This window comes from Anoplophora glabripennis, unplaced genomic scaffold (assembly GCF_000390285.2).
Source record: "Anoplophora glabripennis isolate ALB-LARVAE unplaced genomic scaffold, Agla_2.0 scaffold644, whole genome shotgun sequence".
Taxonomy (NCBI): Eukaryota; Metazoa; Arthropoda; class Insecta; order Coleoptera; family Cerambycidae; genus Anoplophora; species Anoplophora glabripennis.
In genome coordinates this window covers 27,571-45,927 of record NW_019417930.1, presented here as the reverse complement: position 1 = coordinate 45,927, position 18,357 = coordinate 27,571, and the positions used below count along the sequence as shown (strand labels likewise).

The 18,357-nt window shown below is 34.7% G+C and overlaps 2 protein-coding genes across 2 annotated transcripts in view; both read right to left on the bottom strand.

The window, feature by feature from the left end:
* LOC108908791 (potassium/sodium hyperpolarization-activated cyclic nucleotide-gated channel 1-like) overlaps positions 1-5,948 on the bottom strand; it is a 14,385-nt gene extending 8,437 nt beyond the window's left edge. The window contains exon 1 of the mRNA XM_018712929.1: positions 5,710-5,948. Within this exon, the coding sequence (XP_018568445.1) occupies positions 5,710-5,948 (239 nt within the window). The remainder of the gene's footprint in view (positions 1-5,709) is intronic.
* A 599-nt stretch (positions 5,949-6,547) lies between these two features.
* Positions 6,548-18,357, bottom strand: part of LOC108908790 (potassium/sodium hyperpolarization-activated cyclic nucleotide-gated channel 2-like) — a 13,833-nt gene continuing 2,023 nt past the window's right edge. Inside the window, exons 2-7 of the mRNA XM_018712928.1 lie at positions 17,292-17,510; positions 13,453-13,715; positions 9,756-9,961; positions 9,489-9,698; positions 6,637-6,842; positions 6,548-6,560 (exon numbers count right to left, since the gene is read on the bottom strand). Coding sequence (XP_018568444.1) covers positions 6,548-6,560; positions 6,637-6,842; positions 9,489-9,698; positions 9,756-9,961; positions 13,453-13,715; positions 17,292-17,510 — 1,117 coding nt within the window. The remainder of the gene's footprint in view (positions 6,561-6,636; positions 6,843-9,488; positions 9,699-9,755; positions 9,962-13,452; positions 13,716-17,291; positions 17,511-18,357) is intronic.

The following is an 18,357-nucleotide window of genomic DNA, read 5'->3' as shown; positions in this document are numbered from 1 at the left end:
AAATGGCACATCCAAATTTGAAAAAATATACGGGGGTGTTCCATTACAAAAAATCAAGTTTAGATGGTTTCCAGTGGACCAAACTCGGTATTGAATTATCACCACCCTGTATAAGATTCGGTAACTTTGAACTGAAGATATGGTTATGCAGCTTTTTGTTTTTTTGTTCCAAGACCGTCTGTTAATTTTATTTCTAGCCAATAGCCTGCTGAATAAAAGGTGTCGTTGCTCGCTACTACCTACAACCGTCATTTTTAAATCCAATCTTTTCAAAAAATTCACAAAACAAAAACTAAATTACAGAAGGTTGACCACTGTTACATGACACACCTTGTATAAAAAGCATTTGTTGAAAAAAATACACAACTAAAAATACCAATCTGAGAGATTTTTTGGACACACCCTCATTTATTTATTATTGAGTTTATTCCATTTGGCTGATACACTGTATGTATCTTCTGAACTATCTACAAATGAACAAAATAACATATGGAAGTATCAGTATATTAACGGTGATATTCAGTATACGAGTACATATGAAGTTATTTTAGCCATCGTAAAATGCAGTTGCAATACTTTGTCTGAAAGGCCAGCAAATTGTTCAGTTGCAGAGCGCTGTTGACGACTTTATTAAAAAATCAAATTTGGTGCAATTGCTCCATTTCCACATAACAAGGAACACTTCGTAATTGCAATTATATAAAATATAAGTACATATAAAAGGAATTAACTGAATAAAACCAAAGTTACAATCAATTACTTTTTATTTAATCTGCTTACAATATAAAAATACTCTCTTCCTACAAAAATAAATAGTTGTAACACACAGATCATATATCAATATCATATATAATAGATAGATAAATGTTGAATATGGCAAAATAATAACTTGGAGATTCCACTCCTTCACTAGTGTTAATATAAAATCCTCCCCAAAAAAAAATACAAAAAATATATTAAATTATTAAAGAATAAATATACAGTTATGGCATAAGTTGTACTACGAGTAAAAACAGTGTCATAATACTGACAATAAGGCACTTTCTTTAAATATATATCCTAACAATTACACGTAATATATTAAATAATTTGGCGTTTTAAAATAGCTTTTGGCAAAATTTTTCCCTTGTTCGGTAGGAGGGCTAAAAGCTATATCATTGTTATCAAGAATGTAACCGAACATAAAATTTTTCTTAACACAATTCATTAAAGCTGAACCAATCCCTTGTTTTCGGTAATTATGGGACACCCATATACGTGAAATACCACATTTTATTGGATAATTTTCTTCAGAACACATATCCGCCTCATTTTGTTTTGAAGTTAACATTCTGTGTCCTTCTGTCTTTGGAACTGTTACAACACAGCCAATTATACTGCGACTTTTAATGTATAGAAATATCTGAAATGACAGATCAGCGACATTGTCATAGACAAGGCGAAATCGGCGGCTTCGTATGAAAAAATTAGTGGATTCGATTTTTTTGCATAATCACCTCCGTGAGATGTCCCTGAATGAGGATCAAAATGTTACCGGCCGGTAACCTGGTCACAATTTTTTTAAACTAATTTTTTTTTAAACAAATTGCAAAAATAACTTGTTCTGCTCCGGAAATGTCAAGTCAAAATGTATGTTGTTAATAGGTAAAATAATACGCATTGCAATGTAATTACACCAAATAACTCATCCGTATTTTGTCAAGGAATGTTTAAAGATTACTTTTAAATTTTAGTAACATCAAAAACTTGATTTTTTGTTATTGTTTTTGAGTCTTGAAAATGACCGTTTTTGCATTTTTTCGTACTTCGAATTGTTTATAACTCGGAGACCGTTGATTTTATGAGCATAGTGCATAGGAACTATTTTGTTTAGAATACCCCAAAATACCTAAAAAACTTTTTCCGGAGCAAAACAAATTATTTTTGCAATTTGTTTAAAAAAAAATTAGTTTAAAAAAAATTGTGACCAGGTAACCGGCCGGTAACATTTTGATCGTCATTCAGGGACATCTCACGGAGGCGCCGCGCCGCGCCATTATTCCATGACAGAAATTGGCCTCAATGATTTGGGATCGAGGGGGATTATCCCTCTTTATCCTGCCTTATCTCGTGTACGCCTGGACAGCCTTCGTAGGTGGGCCCCATCCGTCGTCTACCCCGACCGCAAATGCGGCCGGTGTAGGCGCTTTGTGGGACCTCCTTTTGTCCTGGCTGGGCCCCGCCGGCTAGGGCCCTTTCTTCTGGCGCTCTTCTTGCTTCGCCGGCTCGTCTGTGTAAACCCCGGGGGTAGTGTCATGTTTATGTGTGGTATGGTTGGGTAGGGTAGTGCGGCTATGCAGCCTGGGATGCGCTTTGCTAAGGTGGCCCTTAGGCTAGCGCGGGAGGGGAGGGTTAAGGAGGGTATGGGGGGTGTGTATGTGTGTGTGTGTGTCGTTGTCTTCGTTTCTTGATCCTGGCTGTCTCTGAAACAGAAAAGGTTAGCGGGCAGGGGGGGGGTCATTGGGGTGGTCACCCAGGGTCAAAAAGTTGGTGTCTAGGTCTTTTGTGTTTGTCGGTCACGTCGGGTACGTAGTCAACGGCTTGCCTGAGGAGGGGATTGTCATGTCTAGCGGCTACGTCAAATCGTTTCTCCGCGTTTTGTCTTATTGTCTGTGTAGCGTTTGTGTATTGTAAGTCTCGTAATATGTCAGTGTTTCTTACGTACCAGGGCGCGTCGGTGGCCGTGCGGAGGGCTATGTTTTCCACAGCCTGTAATGACTTTAAGTGGCTTTTTGCCGCGTGACCCCACGCCGTGGAGGCGTAGGTTAGCTGCGGTTGAAGTACCACCTTGATAAGCGTTCGCTTATTCCTTAAACTGAGGGTGTTTCCACCTTTGAGTAAGGGATAGAGCCTAGCCCTGGTGGTCTTCGCTCGCGCCACCGTCTCCACGATGTGCGGTTTCCACGTGAGACGCTGGTCCATCGTCACGCCCAGGTATCGTGTTTGTCGATTCCAGGAGATGGGTTCCTGGGATAGTGTCAGTCTGTCAAGGTTTTGTGGGATTTTTCGTTTGGTAAAAAGGATAGCCGAACTTTTGTTGGGATTAATTTTGACTTTCCACCTGTTGCACCAGGTTTCAAGTTGGTCTAAGGAGTTTTGGAGGAGGGAGACGGAATATCTAGGATCTACGGATTGGGATGTGATTGTCAGGTCGTCGGCGTATAAGTATATGTTGGTGTTGGGGGGATGTGGGATGTCGGAGTTGTAAATGGTGTATAGGTGTGGGGACAGGACGGTGCCCTGGGGGACACCGGCCTCCATGGGACGGGTGGTGGAAAGGGAATCTTGGATTTGGATGCGGAATTTTCGGTGGTGTAGGTAGGATTTTATGAGTTTGGTAAAGGATATGGGATATTGGTTGGTGAGCATTTTCATCAGTAGGCCTTCATGCCAAACCGTATCGAAGGCCTTTGCGACGTCCAGGAAGACAGCACCAGTGTACTGTCCCCTGTTGAAGGCCGCCGTGATGTGCTCGGTAAGGCGAAGGATTTGGAGTTCAGTGGAGTGATTGGGTCGGAAGGCGAACTGCTCGTCTGGAATGACTTGCAGTTCTTGGGAGTGGGTTCTTAGACGGGTTAGGATAATTTTTTCTACCACTTTGCTCATAGCCGGGAGCAGGCTAATGGGCCGGTAGTTGGATGGGATGGTGTGATCTTTGTTGGGTTTTGGGATAAGGATTATGTTTGCTGTTTTCCAGCGGGTAGGGAAGTGTCTTAGTCTGAGTGTCGCGTTTGTTATGTTTAGTAGGGCCATGAGGCCCTTGTGTGGTAGTCGTTTAAGTGTCGTGTTATGTATATTGTCGGGTCCGGGGGCTTTTCTGTTTTTAAGTCTGCGTATTGTTCTCACGGAGGTGATTATGCAAAAAAATCGTATCCACTAATTTTTTCATACGAAGCCGCCGATTTCGCCTTGTCTATATGGTATTGGCCCTAAATCTAATCGTATATGAATTTGCGAATTAATAATACATTTGGACTACTTTGTATATATAAATACTTCTCATTTTACGACTGTTAGGTTGGTGTGGTAATAATGGCAGACATGTTGATCGCAATCTCGGAAATTAACTTTGCACTTAATTTTCAGGCTTATATGATTTCTGACAGCAATATTTTCAGAATTTGTTTCTGATTACACAGGCCAACGAAATTTGGCCAACCCTCTAACCCAGAAAATCCGAGGTCCAAATTTCTCAAATGGCTCTAGTTTTCGAGATATCTTAACCTAAAAGTACCAAAATCGCGGTTTTTTTATAACATATTTGCGGTTATGCTACATGGCTAAGCAATTTTTTAAAGTACTATTCTAACTTTTTAAAACACACTTAGATAGGATCAATCTAAGTGCGTTTTAAAGAGTAAGTATAGTACTTTAAGACCCCATTAGTGGTTTCAGCAAAAAATTACTTTTCCATTTAACATAACCTCAAATATGACAAAAATGTGCGATTTTGGCACTTTTAGGTTAGAATATCTCGAAAACCAGAGCCAATTGAGAAATTTGGACCTCGGAATCGAATTCAGCACACCCAAAATCCTTTGAGAAAGTATATTCGTGTTGTTGGGTTAAAATCTTGTCAGCCTGTGTTATCTAACATTTTTTTATCGCGATATTAACAAAGACAATGTTTACCGGATATAAATACTTATATGTTCCTTATGGCATTATTTAATTTCAAATTTCTTCATTACCTATTTCAATATTTTTTCTAACAATACTAAATAGTTGTATTGCATGAAAATACTTTGTCACGCATAATATAATATATAGTATAGAAGGATCGTATACGATGCAAAGTAGAGCAAAAAATTGTCGGCCTTTTATCAAAGGAAAATCGTGTCATCATTTTTAGGAGGCGTAAGATAAATAATTTCAAATTTAAAATGAAATTCAATGTAAAATCTGAAATACCGCTGCATACGCACTGTGTTCTGGTAGTAGCTGTAGTCGCCCAGGTGCATCGAGTGTACGAACTGGTCGGTTATACGTCAAATACTAACCTGGCGAGCTTTGCCGTCAATTAGAGAGCGCTTCCAAAAAACAAGTAAACAACAGTGGCGCTTACAGAGGTAAAATGTAGTACATATGTGGAATTTAGGAAACAAATTGGATTTATAATAAATTACATTTAAAATAAATAGTTTATGAGAATAAAGAAATTTTTGTAGCAACAAGGATGCCATACCTGAACTGATCCCCTCGTCCCTTCATAATGTATAAAGAAATTATTCAATTTGTAAAACCCTTAAAGGCGTACTTCATTGGTTCCCTTGACAGGCAATGATTTATTACTTTGGATCGAATATGATCGCACTATAGGTACATTGCGTAACTACACTTTTATATCTTAAGTAACTTTGTCGTTCACAAAAGTTTTAATTTTTGGTAAAAAATCACGGTTTTAACAAACGCAATGACAAAACGTTCATTTCCAATGCACTAACAGAAAATTTTGTCTCCAGTTTTGAAAATCTATATATTTATTTTTATTGAGAACGAGTGTTAGCGCAAAATGACCTCTCGCATCGAACCCGACACTTTTTTTGCACAATTCAAATCCGCAGACAAAACTCTGTGTGTATGCCCTGCCATTTCTGCTAATGATACCCACACACTGCCCAGTTTTGATCCGTAGGTTTAAAACTAGTGTATTATTTTATAAGTACGTACTTCAGCTTGCTGAAAGGGTGTATCATGTTGTAGTTGTGAACCAGGTGCCTGATTTCTTCGTTCCGGCACGCGGAATAAGACTTGAAATACTTGGGAGTCTCCGGGTGCGATCTGCTGACCATGCACAGAGAACGGATTGTTCGTCGGACGGTAATGAACACGCCGGTGTCGATAAACTGCTTCACCACGTCCTCCTCTTGCCTCGCCAAAGTACACTCGTGGTCCTCAAATCTCGGCATGTTGACGATTCGATGAGACACGGATGTATATTTTTTAATGTCACTGTAAAAGCTATTGACAATTGATAGATATCTTGGATTTGAAAATACCTTAAATGTAAGAGAGAAAAAGGAAGTCTGGATTTCTCCTTTCACTGGATTTATTTATTAAATAGATGCTGTAACTTTCCTCAAAACATCCAACCCACCCTCAATTCTCGTTTTCGTCTCAATGCTCCTCCCCTCAAGAACGCTCATCACGAATATGATGATCATGATCCTCATTAACCCATGAACGGAACACAATTATCCCCAATCTTCCATAATATCATATTGGGCCATTCAAGGGGGTTGCGAGGATTGTGATTATTCTTTTGTGGGTAATTGTGACTCAACTCTTGATTACACCATACCATCTTAAAACGGACTATACCTACTTTAACCTATTTAAAAATTTTATAAAAATATAACGCTCACAGGAAATAACAAACGAAAATGCCAGAAGATGAATAAATACGTTTTATTTTAATGAACAGTGCAATAAAATAACAAAGTCCTGTCCTCTGTCTCAAAATTTTTATTTGTTTTGAGTTTACCAATAAAAATGTTGAATACAAATCCTAATTCTTCAATCTGAAATAAGAACGTAGTGAATATAACAATAACAACAGTAACGAAACTAATAAACATTCTGGTCGACAAATTTTACTGCGCAACCGCGTTATATAGCCTCTCCGTGGCCAAAGACACGAGTTGGTCCTTGATTTCCGGATAATATTCTATTGCCGCCAGGAAATCGGGGCGTTTTAACACGAACAACTCGCTGGGGGTGACTGCAATAACACTGGCAACTCGGGTTTCGCTGAGGATGAGGGCTATCTCGCCAAAGTGGGCGCCATCTTCTAGGTGGCAGATCTGAAAATGTAACGGGTTCGACATAAATATAACCGAAACGCCGACTTCTAACTTTCTATTTAATTCAAATCAATTCAGTCAGTACTTTTACGTCTTACTTATCTTGCAGAAGAAGGAGAAGAAGTTATTAACTGAAAGTCTCTCTACAGTGTGTTAGAAGAATGACTGCTATAATTTTAATAGGCAATAGCATGCATCAAAATAAACAAAACAGCTTTATGTATCGTGTCTGAAACTCAACCTATTTCGAGAAAAAAGTTAATATACAGGGTGTCTCAGTTTTAATCTATGATACTTCAGGAGCAGATAGTACAATGAAAAATATTGGTACTTTTTCCTGAAAATGCCGACAGAGCTAAATTTTGGTGGAGACCTTGGGTACACCATTAGAAATAAAATGTCAAAAGTCCCCATCGATCCCATGTGTGCCAAAAAAAAGTTATTTGGAGTCGAAGGACAAAATTTAGGTTTTTTGAATTTTTTTCAAAAACTGTAAGTTTTATCAAAAAAGTAGCTCCGACAAAAATTATAGATCTTAAAATTATCTACAAAAATGGTCCTTATACTTTTTTTTGTAAGAATCACCATTCCTGAGATATCGCGATTCTAATAGTTGAAGGAGTCACGTTCTACATGATATTCACACATTTCCACACCACCTGTGAGGTAGTGTACTTTGGCGCGTTTTGTTTTTTTTTTTAATGTGGTTTCCTCGGTAAGCCTACTCCACGAACTGTCATGACGGAATTTTCAGGGGCAATACTCTTTTAACTGCATGATGATTATTGATATTGGTTATTAACTTTAACTGTAGTTCTGATTTCTTTTGATATTTTAATCTGATTCGTACTTTTCAAAATCGACTTCAACAGTCATGTCTTCTTCGATTTCTTCTTCTTCTTCCTCTTCTTCTTGCTGGATGTTCATAAATTGTTCAAATGAAGATGAATGAGCTGTATCTTCATCGAAATCACATGAATCTTCGTCTGTTGTATTCAATTGGCAATTAGTACACGCTGGAGAACACACTAACCCTACTCTTCTACAGCCACATTTAGCACTACAACCTTTTTTGCAATTGCAAAAAATAGTGTTTAGGAGTTTTTCCGGAGCAGGTGGGAGTAAAGTTTGAATCGGTTCCAAAGTATTATCTGTTAATTTCCAACCCCAGTCTTCTGGGTCCAGTTGATTGCCTAGCCATGTCTGAACTTCATAGTATACTCGATACAAGTGTTGATTAGCAGAAAAGCCGATGTTGGAGGAAGACAAGATAGTTGTACTTGTTTCTTGTTTCGTGTATTTTTTACAAAAGTTTTTACAATACAGTAGCCAGATGTTATTCAAGGGCATGCGGGTAGAGGGGATTGACTAAGGGACTGAGTTTCTTTTGAGTTTTGAATACAAATAGGCATTTTTACTTGTATTAAGTGCCTGACTATGTATATACGTAGCATATATGTGCATATCATGTAGAACGCGACCCCTTCAACTTTTAGAATCGCGATATCTCAGGAATGGTGATTCTTAGAAAAAAAAAGTATAAGGATTTTTGTAGATAATTTTAAGATCTATAATTTTTGTCTGGGCTACTTTTTTGTTAAAACTTCTTCATCAAAATTTAGCTCTGTTGGAATTTTCGTTATTTTACCACCATATTTATGACTAATTTGACCGGACTAAGTAATTTTTTTTTTTGCGTTACAGTAAATAAAATTTAAAGCAAAAATAAATATATGAACAACACAAAATATGACATTGCCCGCGTGCAGACCGTTAATTAATGTTAACTTTTCCTGCTGCTAGCGCGTTTATTACATCAACTATCAATGTAAAACTTTTTTTTACGTCCAATAATTAATTAACAATTAACGTTATAAAAGAAAAAGCTATCTTGGGAGCGAAGAGGGTGAAGGTGATTCCTATTTTTAAATTACCGTAAAATAAGCTTGTAAAAAGAGCGAATTTCCGAGCGGCGTTTGCCGCGTCTTTTTCATAAATTTCATCAACATCCATCGCCTTTTGCAATAATAATGAGCAATTTTCGAAAACTGATATTTCCGCGTTCGACATTTATTTTACAGTTAACAAATGAATGAAAAATGACTCCAGATATATTAAATTGTAGGTTATTTGACTTATTTGCAATTTGCCAACTTAGCGTCACTTTTTTCGAGTTACTTTTTTGATATTATATTTTTCTCCGTCATAAAGTGCAATAAAATGTCTACTAATAATAATTTTTTCGAGTTTTCAAGTTTCAAGATCTAATTCGACTGTAGTCGAAAAATGCTTAATTTGTAGAGCTGTCACAATTAGCCCGATAGCCTTTGGCGCCGTCAGTCAGCCACGCGAGCTGCCGAGCTGTCGGTTTACACGCTGATTTTCCTGAGATTGAACGATTTCTTTACGATTTTAGTCGTGTTTTGAAACATACCTGATGCGATCTATAACGGATCCCATCCAGATTGTGAAACCGATGGCAACAATGCTTATAAAAATTTACGTGTTTCACAATGATACAGTGACATAAATCTTATAGTCATTGCATTGTTCACTTTATTTTATGTTGATGATGCGCACGACTTTGGTGCGCAGCCAATTGTGACCGCTCTATTAATTGAAGTAGGCTGTCGTTTTTATCCTCACCTCCTTTCCTGTCGGCGTATAAACAGCTACGGTTCCGTGGTATACGAAAAACATGCTGGTGCCAGTCCTCCCGGCACTTACTATAAAGTCTCCAGGTAGGAAAATCTCAGATTTGAGCTGATCAACGATCTTCGTCAAGACTTTTTCGGGAAAGTACCTGAAAAAGTCCACCCTTTCTATGTGGGCTCTGGTAATGTGCATCAGTATTTCCTAAAATATCAGATATCTCGTGACCGATAATCGCCGACGCTTTAATAAACCCCTCACCTGTCTCATGAACGGCGAAATCATACTGTTAATGTCGGACTCCTTGAAGAAGTCCTTGTGAAATTTAAAGTTGAAGTACGAGAAAAATTTTTCTCTTAAGCTGACGGGCAGGTTCTGATATCGGACGTACTCCTCGAACTGTTGGTACAGGGAGTGCTGCTTGTTCTCCGAACTTTGGTATTTGATCCACACTTGCAGAAGTTGAGCTTGAAAGGAGGTCAAGGATGTTAAGTACAAAAGGTCGGCTCGTTTCCAAACTCCCTTCTAGTTGTGACGTCGCAATTGTCCAGGAGTTAGATTGTTTTGAGTGGCCCATTTTTATTTATTTCGGGGTGTTCTATTCAAATTTCAACTATTTTACAAACAAATTGTTGCTTTTCGGTATAAAGCTTTACTTTATTTCATTCTATTTTAGGGGATGTTTTAGCGTTTTACTAAAAAATGACCTGGTAAAAACTACACCAAATAACAAAATATTTAAAAAAATAGTTTTTAACGTTTTGAAATGATTTGATAGTACAAACAAGTCAAATTAAATTCTTTTACCTGTTTATAATACAATTTATAATTTATCGCACTGTTTTAACCCTTAAAAACCACCACCATTGACAAAATATAAAAAAATGGCTTTTAAATTATTCAAAATTGATTATATGCCCTCATAATATAGTGTTTATCAGGTCACTGTTTTTTTTTAAATCACCCTTATATACAACTAAAAACAATTTTATGCATTTAAAGTTGATAAGTAGAAGTATTAAAAGATTAAAGGGAAAAAGTGAAGGTATTCTATATATACAGGGTGTTTCTTAATAACGTGCTAATATTTGAGGAGGTTATTCTTGGGTCCATTTTAAGAAAAAAGCCTCATATGAACATATGTTCTAAAAGTCTTAACTTTTGAACTACAGGGTGCTAAAGTTTTATGAAAAAACATTTTTTAATGATAACTTTGGTATTACCTATTTTAGATATATTTTTTTCAAATTTGGTGCACGCCTTCTATTCATCAAGATGCATTTTCTGATGTACAAGTAATTTTATTATTTTTGCCAGTGGCGTCTGTACAGGTTTTGTATTGAATATTTTTGAAGAAAAATATGTTACGCCACTGCTTTTTCTTAAAGTAAAAATCACTTTTGAAATCATCATTCCTTTCTTAGCAATGTGGTGTCTTGAATTTTTTTCGTCTGACGTACGATTTTCGCATAAAAAAATAAAATTCGTTCATTTGCATCTTTTATTGGACCACTTACGAGAAAAAAAAGATTTATGTAACTTTGAACAATAATTTATTTAAGATAGTAACTTTTAAACGTTGAAATTATGAAATTACAGTAATCTACATACATTTTGGAATGGTAAAAGAAAATTACCCTGGCGTAACATATTTTTCTTCAAAAATATTCAATACAAAACCTGTACAGACGCCACTGGTAAATAATAATAAAATTGTTTGTACATTAGAAAATGCATCTCGATAAATAGAAGGCATGTACCAAATCTGAAAAAATATCTAGGGTAATACCAAAGTTATAAAAAAATGTGTTATCATAAAACTTTAGCACCCTGTAGTTCAAAAGTTAAGACTTTTAGCACATATGTTATATGAAGTTTTTTTTCTTAAAACGGACCCAAGAGTAACGTCCTTAAATATTAGCACATTATTAAGAAACACCCTGTATATAATGCTCCAAAGTTGTGGATAACCAAAATATTGATATGCTCCGAAATTTGAAACGGTAAGGTACCGTTGGTTTCTTAACGATAACTTCCTTAATTTTAAAGCTATTAAGACGATCCAAAAACGATTTTATGGAAAATTTCGACAGCTAAAAGTACTGTAAAATTGAATATTTAACTCGTTATTTTTGAGATTTTTGAGGTTAAAGGGTTTGAAGAACATTACCTTCGCCCTTATCTGCAAATTTCTAGCTGCGTCATCTCTGTTAATAAATACAAATACAAATAAAAAAACAACCAAAATATTCTGTGAAAAAAAATCTAAACTATTGCACTCTTGAATATTTTTCGTATCTTTTTTAGTTATTTGCAAAAATATGTTATTTTTTTGGAATAAAATTGTTTTTTTCAATCAAAACCTAATATTTTCAAAAATATGCATTCTAAACCGCTTAAATTTGTATAATGTATCGTTAGTTCATAAAAAATGTAAATTGTAGAAGGATTACCTTTAATTTTAAATATCGTGCAAACATCAGTTTTTGTAGATTTTTTTTTCCGAAAAAGTGAATTAACATTTTTATTCTGATCATAACTAATATTTTTCGTATCTTTTTTATTTTTAAAGTTATTTTCAAAAATATGTTATTTTGTTGGGAATTAAATTTTTTTTGTTTTTCAATCAAAACGTAATATTTTCAAAAATATGCATTGTACAACCGCTTACACTAGTATAATATATTGTTAGCACATAAAAAAATTNGGTGAAGCAAGTGACGCACCGCTTCACCTAAAATTTTCGTTTGGTTGGGCAATTTAAAATTATTTTTAATTTGATATAAATTTTAAAATTTAGGTATAATTCTATATTGAAAGTGTATTATGTTTGTTTGATTTATACGCAGAACTAAACATAATAGTTGCGCGGTGACTGCCTTCTAAAAATCTATTGCCTTCGTTGAGCGCAAACACCAACCTCGTATGTACCTACTATACAACGTACAGCATAAGTAACTGACGCGAACATAAATCAGTTTGTATTTCGCTTCACTTCGTAACGTTGTTTACGGCGGTTGTCATGGCAACGATGCGGCCAACACAGGAGTAAACTACGGTGTGGGGGAACGAGTGACGCAGAAATTGAAGCAGCATTATCATTGCCCATCGCCTGCATTTAAACAGTTTATACGATACGTTGCTCAGTGCACAATTATAACGGTTCTCTGTTAATATTTGTTTTGTATCAATAATTGTAGAAAGTTTCCTATGCATGATCTAGTATGAAGACAAAAGACAAAGTCAAATGGTATTCGTAGTATACGTGGTTGTGTGGAACTGTTTATTTAAAAAAAACTTTTCTGTATGCCGTGTTTAATTGTGCTTCTATTTTTTATAAAATCTAAAAACCTTCTCGTTAACGTCAGTTTTTCGGTAATATTGCAAATGTAATTAAAAATTTCCAGATGCATTTAAAGCCGTTTGATCTCGAAAATTTTCAAATTTTTTCGTGCCTTTTTCCTCTTTTTAGTTAATCAATGAATATGCTTCACCTATTCTCAATGTCACGAGCCGCCACTGATAAGATACTTTTTGCTTAAAATTGATTGATTCATCGATTCCTGGGGTTATTTTTAATATTTTATTTTTCACCCCCTATAAGGGGTGGCTCCACCCCCTGGGCAAAATCGCTCATCGGCACTATATAACTTTTGTTTCTTGAGCTATTTTCTACTTACAATCCAAGTTTCACGTCAATCGGTTCTATCCGAAAGAATTCAGAGGGGAAGCTCTTGGTTCCCTGGTCTAAAATGAGACATTCGCATTTTTGTGTACAAAAATTCAGGTCGCAAAGTTGAAATCTGAAAAGAACACCTCAAAATCCAAGTTTTTCTAACACACGCATTAAAAAGGGACCCATGAGACCCAAGAGACTACAGGCTACACACAGGAGGAGTTTGCGATTCATAGAATTGATCAGTGAACTGAAATCATCGTTACCAGTCCATCTACTCACCGTACATAAACATCTGCAACATCAACCCGAAGCACAAGAAGAGGATGGTGTTGATGTACTCGAAAACACCGTCCACCTTGTATTTCCCAAAGCTCACCCACAGGAACATCGAAGTGGCTTCATAGAAGTTGTCGAAAATGGAAGTTTGCCAAAGATTCTTCACGTTTCCGTGGACGAATACCTCTATGCAATTTGTTATGAAGAAATTAATGGAGAAGGACCAGAGGGCCACCACAAAGAAGATGAAAACCACCCTGATTCCTCTGAAAAGGTAACTGGAGAAACCCATGTACTAAAAAAAAAATCGTAAATTGATTTATGACAGTTGGCAAAAATATATTCTCGTCAATATATTACATATACAGGCTGCTACAAACTCGCTTCTCACTACAGCGATCTCGGAAACGGTAAGAGGTACGAAGTAGCTTAGTGAGAAGCGAATTTGTAACAGCCTGTATACTCGTACAGTTTAGCCAAGTGTAGAGGATATTAAAATATGCCGATTTGCTATGAAACATTTTTTTCTGTGTCGGTAGTTATGAAACACCCTGTATAACTCTAAACATACTTTGATTTATTCAATGCACGATTAACATATATAAGTAATACTGAAAGGTATGTAATTGCGCTGGCACTAAAACCAGCTTTTATTTATTTGATGCATAATCATAAACTTTGTTAATAAACCACTTAAATAACTCTCCATGTGACGTCATGCGTCAAGAGAACCGATTTTAGTTTACGGGAATATCATACCTTCTAGTCTTTGTTTCATGTGACACTATAATAAGTTGCTATCAGAAATTTTGATTTAGCTGCAACTGAATTGTTTTCTCTGTTCTCTGTTGTTGACGCAAGTTTACTACTAGTAGATTTTTTTCTTAGTCTACGCACCTGTCGAAATAATTCCATTGCCCTCAGACATCTCCTCAATCTGCAAATTTTCAACCTGCTAAAGATCCTTACCGGGAATGTTACTTTATAGGGAATTCTTACAAACGATCTTAGTATGAATAGGTAAGAGTGAAAACAAGAAAATATGTCGAGGAAGAAGAAGGTGATCAAATATTTCCTAAAATAAAAAAAAAGTCAAGGAGAATGTTTAAAACAATGTTTTAACTACACCACAGAATGAAAATAAGTTACAAAATTTTCCACCCATATTTTTTCTTTTTTCATTTTGACCTCATTTGATTTTTCAAAAATGAAATATGCTTTGTGACGTCATTAAGTGTCAAATGTGGCGATTTTTAAAATATTTTAATATACTGCAGGTAATTTGACTTACCAGTCCAAGCATTATTAGTACAGTCATTGAAGCTTTTTACCTCCGAATTTTTTGAAACTGAACCGATCGACTTGAAATTTGGCAGATAGTTAGAGAAAAGGTCAATGAACATTAGGGACATAGCGCCGATTGGCGCTTCCACCCTGTTGGGGGTTGACACCCCTTCTCGAGGGTCGAATTTTTTTTTTCAAAAATAATGCTGGAATCAAATTTTTGAGCAAAACATATTCGAAGAATTTTTTCGAGAAATCAATGATAATGAACAAACATGTAGCTTATAAATAAACAAAGAAAATCGTTTTTTAAAAAGTGTTGTACGTCCTATACAAAGCGAAATATGGTTAGTGGAAGGGGACTTGTTTTGGGGGGAATACTCGAATCGATGTATTCAACGTCAAATAACGGAAAAAGGATTAATTTTACGTGTATAACGCTCCCGCTGTTTTTTGTAGTACTCAAAAAGACCTTCAAAATCAGCACTTATATAAGTTAATTAGAGCAAAATTGAAGGAGTTATCGTCAAAAACAGATGGGTTGCTCATATTTTTTAAGGAAAAATGAGCAGTGACTGCTGTACCATTTCCATCAGAATTAAAATTAATCGTAGACCCTTTACAATTAGTTTTGTTTTAGTGTTTTTCATACGATCCTGAAGTTAGACTGGTTTAGAATGCGTATTTTTTTAATAATGTACGGTATAAGTTGAAAACGTATTTTTTATTATTCAAAAAAAATTGCCTTGTTTATATAATAACTCTGAAACTATGAAAGATACGTAAAAAATGATAGACAACAAAAATGTAGCTATTTTTTCAACAAATATTTTGCTTTTATTATTCCTATAACATAAAAGATAAAGGAGATATAGCCGCATGAACTATCTATTTTAGTGAAAAAACGACCTGTCTCGAACCCTTCGATCCTTTCCCTTTAAAAAACAAAGGACTTAAAAGGTTTTATATGCAATGATCTTACAGCTCTTGAAATTATCTTTAAAATGCTTTTTTGTAGGATACTATAGCTTCAAAATTAACCGAGTTATGGTAAAAAAACCAATGACATTTTTTCGGAGCAAAATAGGCTTTCTCATTTTTATATATTATATATTATACAAATAAAATAAGTAAAAAAAATTGTGTGATTATTTATATGCAGCGTAGCAATTTTTTTATGATTGATTATATTTAAAAATCGATTATAATAAAAATATTTTACATTAATATTGGTAAAAAGGTAGTTTATAAGAGCTGAAAATGGCAAAAGTAAAATATTCTTTCATAAACAATATAAGGGAATTTTTATTTTAAATTATTGCACAATTATAGCATTCCAAGATTTAAAACTTAATTTTTTATCATTTTTTTAGCACAGGGGTGATTTATAAGGGTTGAAATGTGTTATGAGATACAAATTCTTTCATAAGCAATGAGGGAATTTTTATTTTAAATAATTGCACCGTTAAAGCATTCCAAGCTTTTAAAAAGTAATTTTTTATCTATTTTGTTAATACAGGGGTGGAAAGGGAAAATTATTCTAAATTGTCATGCAAATCCAGGCAGTTTCAAAGAATTCGGAGGTTACAGCTGATTTTCAGCTTCAATGACTGTACTATATGGGACAGCCTAATGTTTTTGCAAAAAAAATGTGACGGTATAGAAAATTAAATTTTAAATTGCGTTTCTTCTTAATTATTCTGCTTTAAACTCGATCCAAAATGGCGAACATGGCCAAAAAATTTCACACATTTGCATAAAACGGTTTTTTTTAAATAACTAAAAAAACTATAGCGCCGATCGAGATGAGAAAGTTGTAGGTTTTAAAAAGATCTATCGATTGGCTCTTTATACGTATTGATTGCTTTGTTACTTTTCGAGATATATCGAAAAAATCGTTAAAATTCTTCTCTTTCCTCTTCTTCTGTAACTCGTTTACAGTTACAGAAAATAACATTTTTGAACAATTTAAAAATAAAAATAATTCTTAGATATATCGATTTTTTTTAAAAAATGCTCTCTCGAAAATTGGCTAGACCTTCTTAATGGATGGCCCTATAGTGACGATTTTTGGTTTATTTTCTTCGTAAAATGCTGTTAAATAATTTTGGCGATTTTATTAATTTTAAGGATCAGAAAATGAAATATTTCACTTTTTTGGGCGTTTTTTTTTCAAATAACTATTTCAATTTTTAATTAATGAAAATCACTTTTAAAGAAAGAATGCGCCTACATTTTTTCACGAATTTAAAACAAAATGTTTTTCTATGACCTTTTGGAGCGGAAATGATTTTTTTATTAAAAAAAACTCTATAGGACGCACCATTTTTATTTTTTTTAAAATGTGCTTTTTGGCTAGCCGCAGAACAAGAGAAAAGAAAAGATTTTTAACGATATTTCGATATACCTCGAAAAGCAACAAAGCACTCGATACCTACAAAAATAAATCGATAGATCGTTTTAGAACATTTAAATTAACAAACTCCTTCACTAAAAATATCAAAATGAATATATTTTTAAGAAATAAAATACTAAACTTAAGTATAAGCATATCTTACTTGGCAACCGTGGAAGATCTCAGTATCACCTTGCTTCTATGTTCATCGTAGTAGCCAGTAAAGAATATTTTAATCATATCTATTATGTGCAACATATCGAATGTGAATTTGGTCAAGTAGAGTTTGTTTTCTTTCTTCAGGAAGACGACTGACGCGTCTATAGCGGTCACCACATAGATGGTAAAGAATAATAACAACGCATAGAACTCCCAGTACAGACTACAAAAAATATGCAGTGTAATATAACACTTCTTATTTTATTTTAAAGGTATTTAAGCTAATTCAAATAAATCTAATTTTCTAACCACCAAAATAAAATGCCTTTCATTTCAAAATTTCACGCATGTTTCGAAATTTTCCCGAAATTCTGCTACGAGGCCTTGTTTGCCGACAAAAATCATCAGCGACACAGAATGCGCATGTACCAAGAGCTTATAGTCCAGGGAACCAAGGGTTTCCCCTCCGAATTCTTTCGAATAGAACCGATTGACGTGAAACTTGGACTGTAAGTAGAAAATAACTCAAGAAACAAAAGTTGTATAGCGCCGATAAGCGTATTTGCCCAGGGGGTGAAAAATAAAATATTAAAAATAACCCGAGGAATCGATGAATCAATCAATTTTAAGCAAAAAGTATCTTATGAACATTTTTCGATAAGTCAATATTTTCTCAGTTATTGGTGATTGAAAATGTACATTTTTTATTAAAAAAAAAGACGTTTTTCAGTAGTTTTTCTCGAATAACTCGGAAAATAGACATTCTATGAAAAAAAACATCACGAAGAAAATGAAGCTTATAGGAAAAGAAAGAGATTGAGTTTTTTTTTCATTTATGTAGGTGCAATAGGTGCTGATATACGACTGGTTGAAGATAATTTCATATCCACCAGCAACTAAATTGGAAGCATTTAACGTAAAATAACTAAAAGAAATTCTATTTTTCAAGAAAAATGCACGGGACATTTTTTTAAGTACTTTAAAAAAATCTTTAAAATGAACTTGACTTTAAGTCATTAGCATAAAAATTAATAGTTATGATCAAAATAAAACTGTTAATTCGAAAAAAA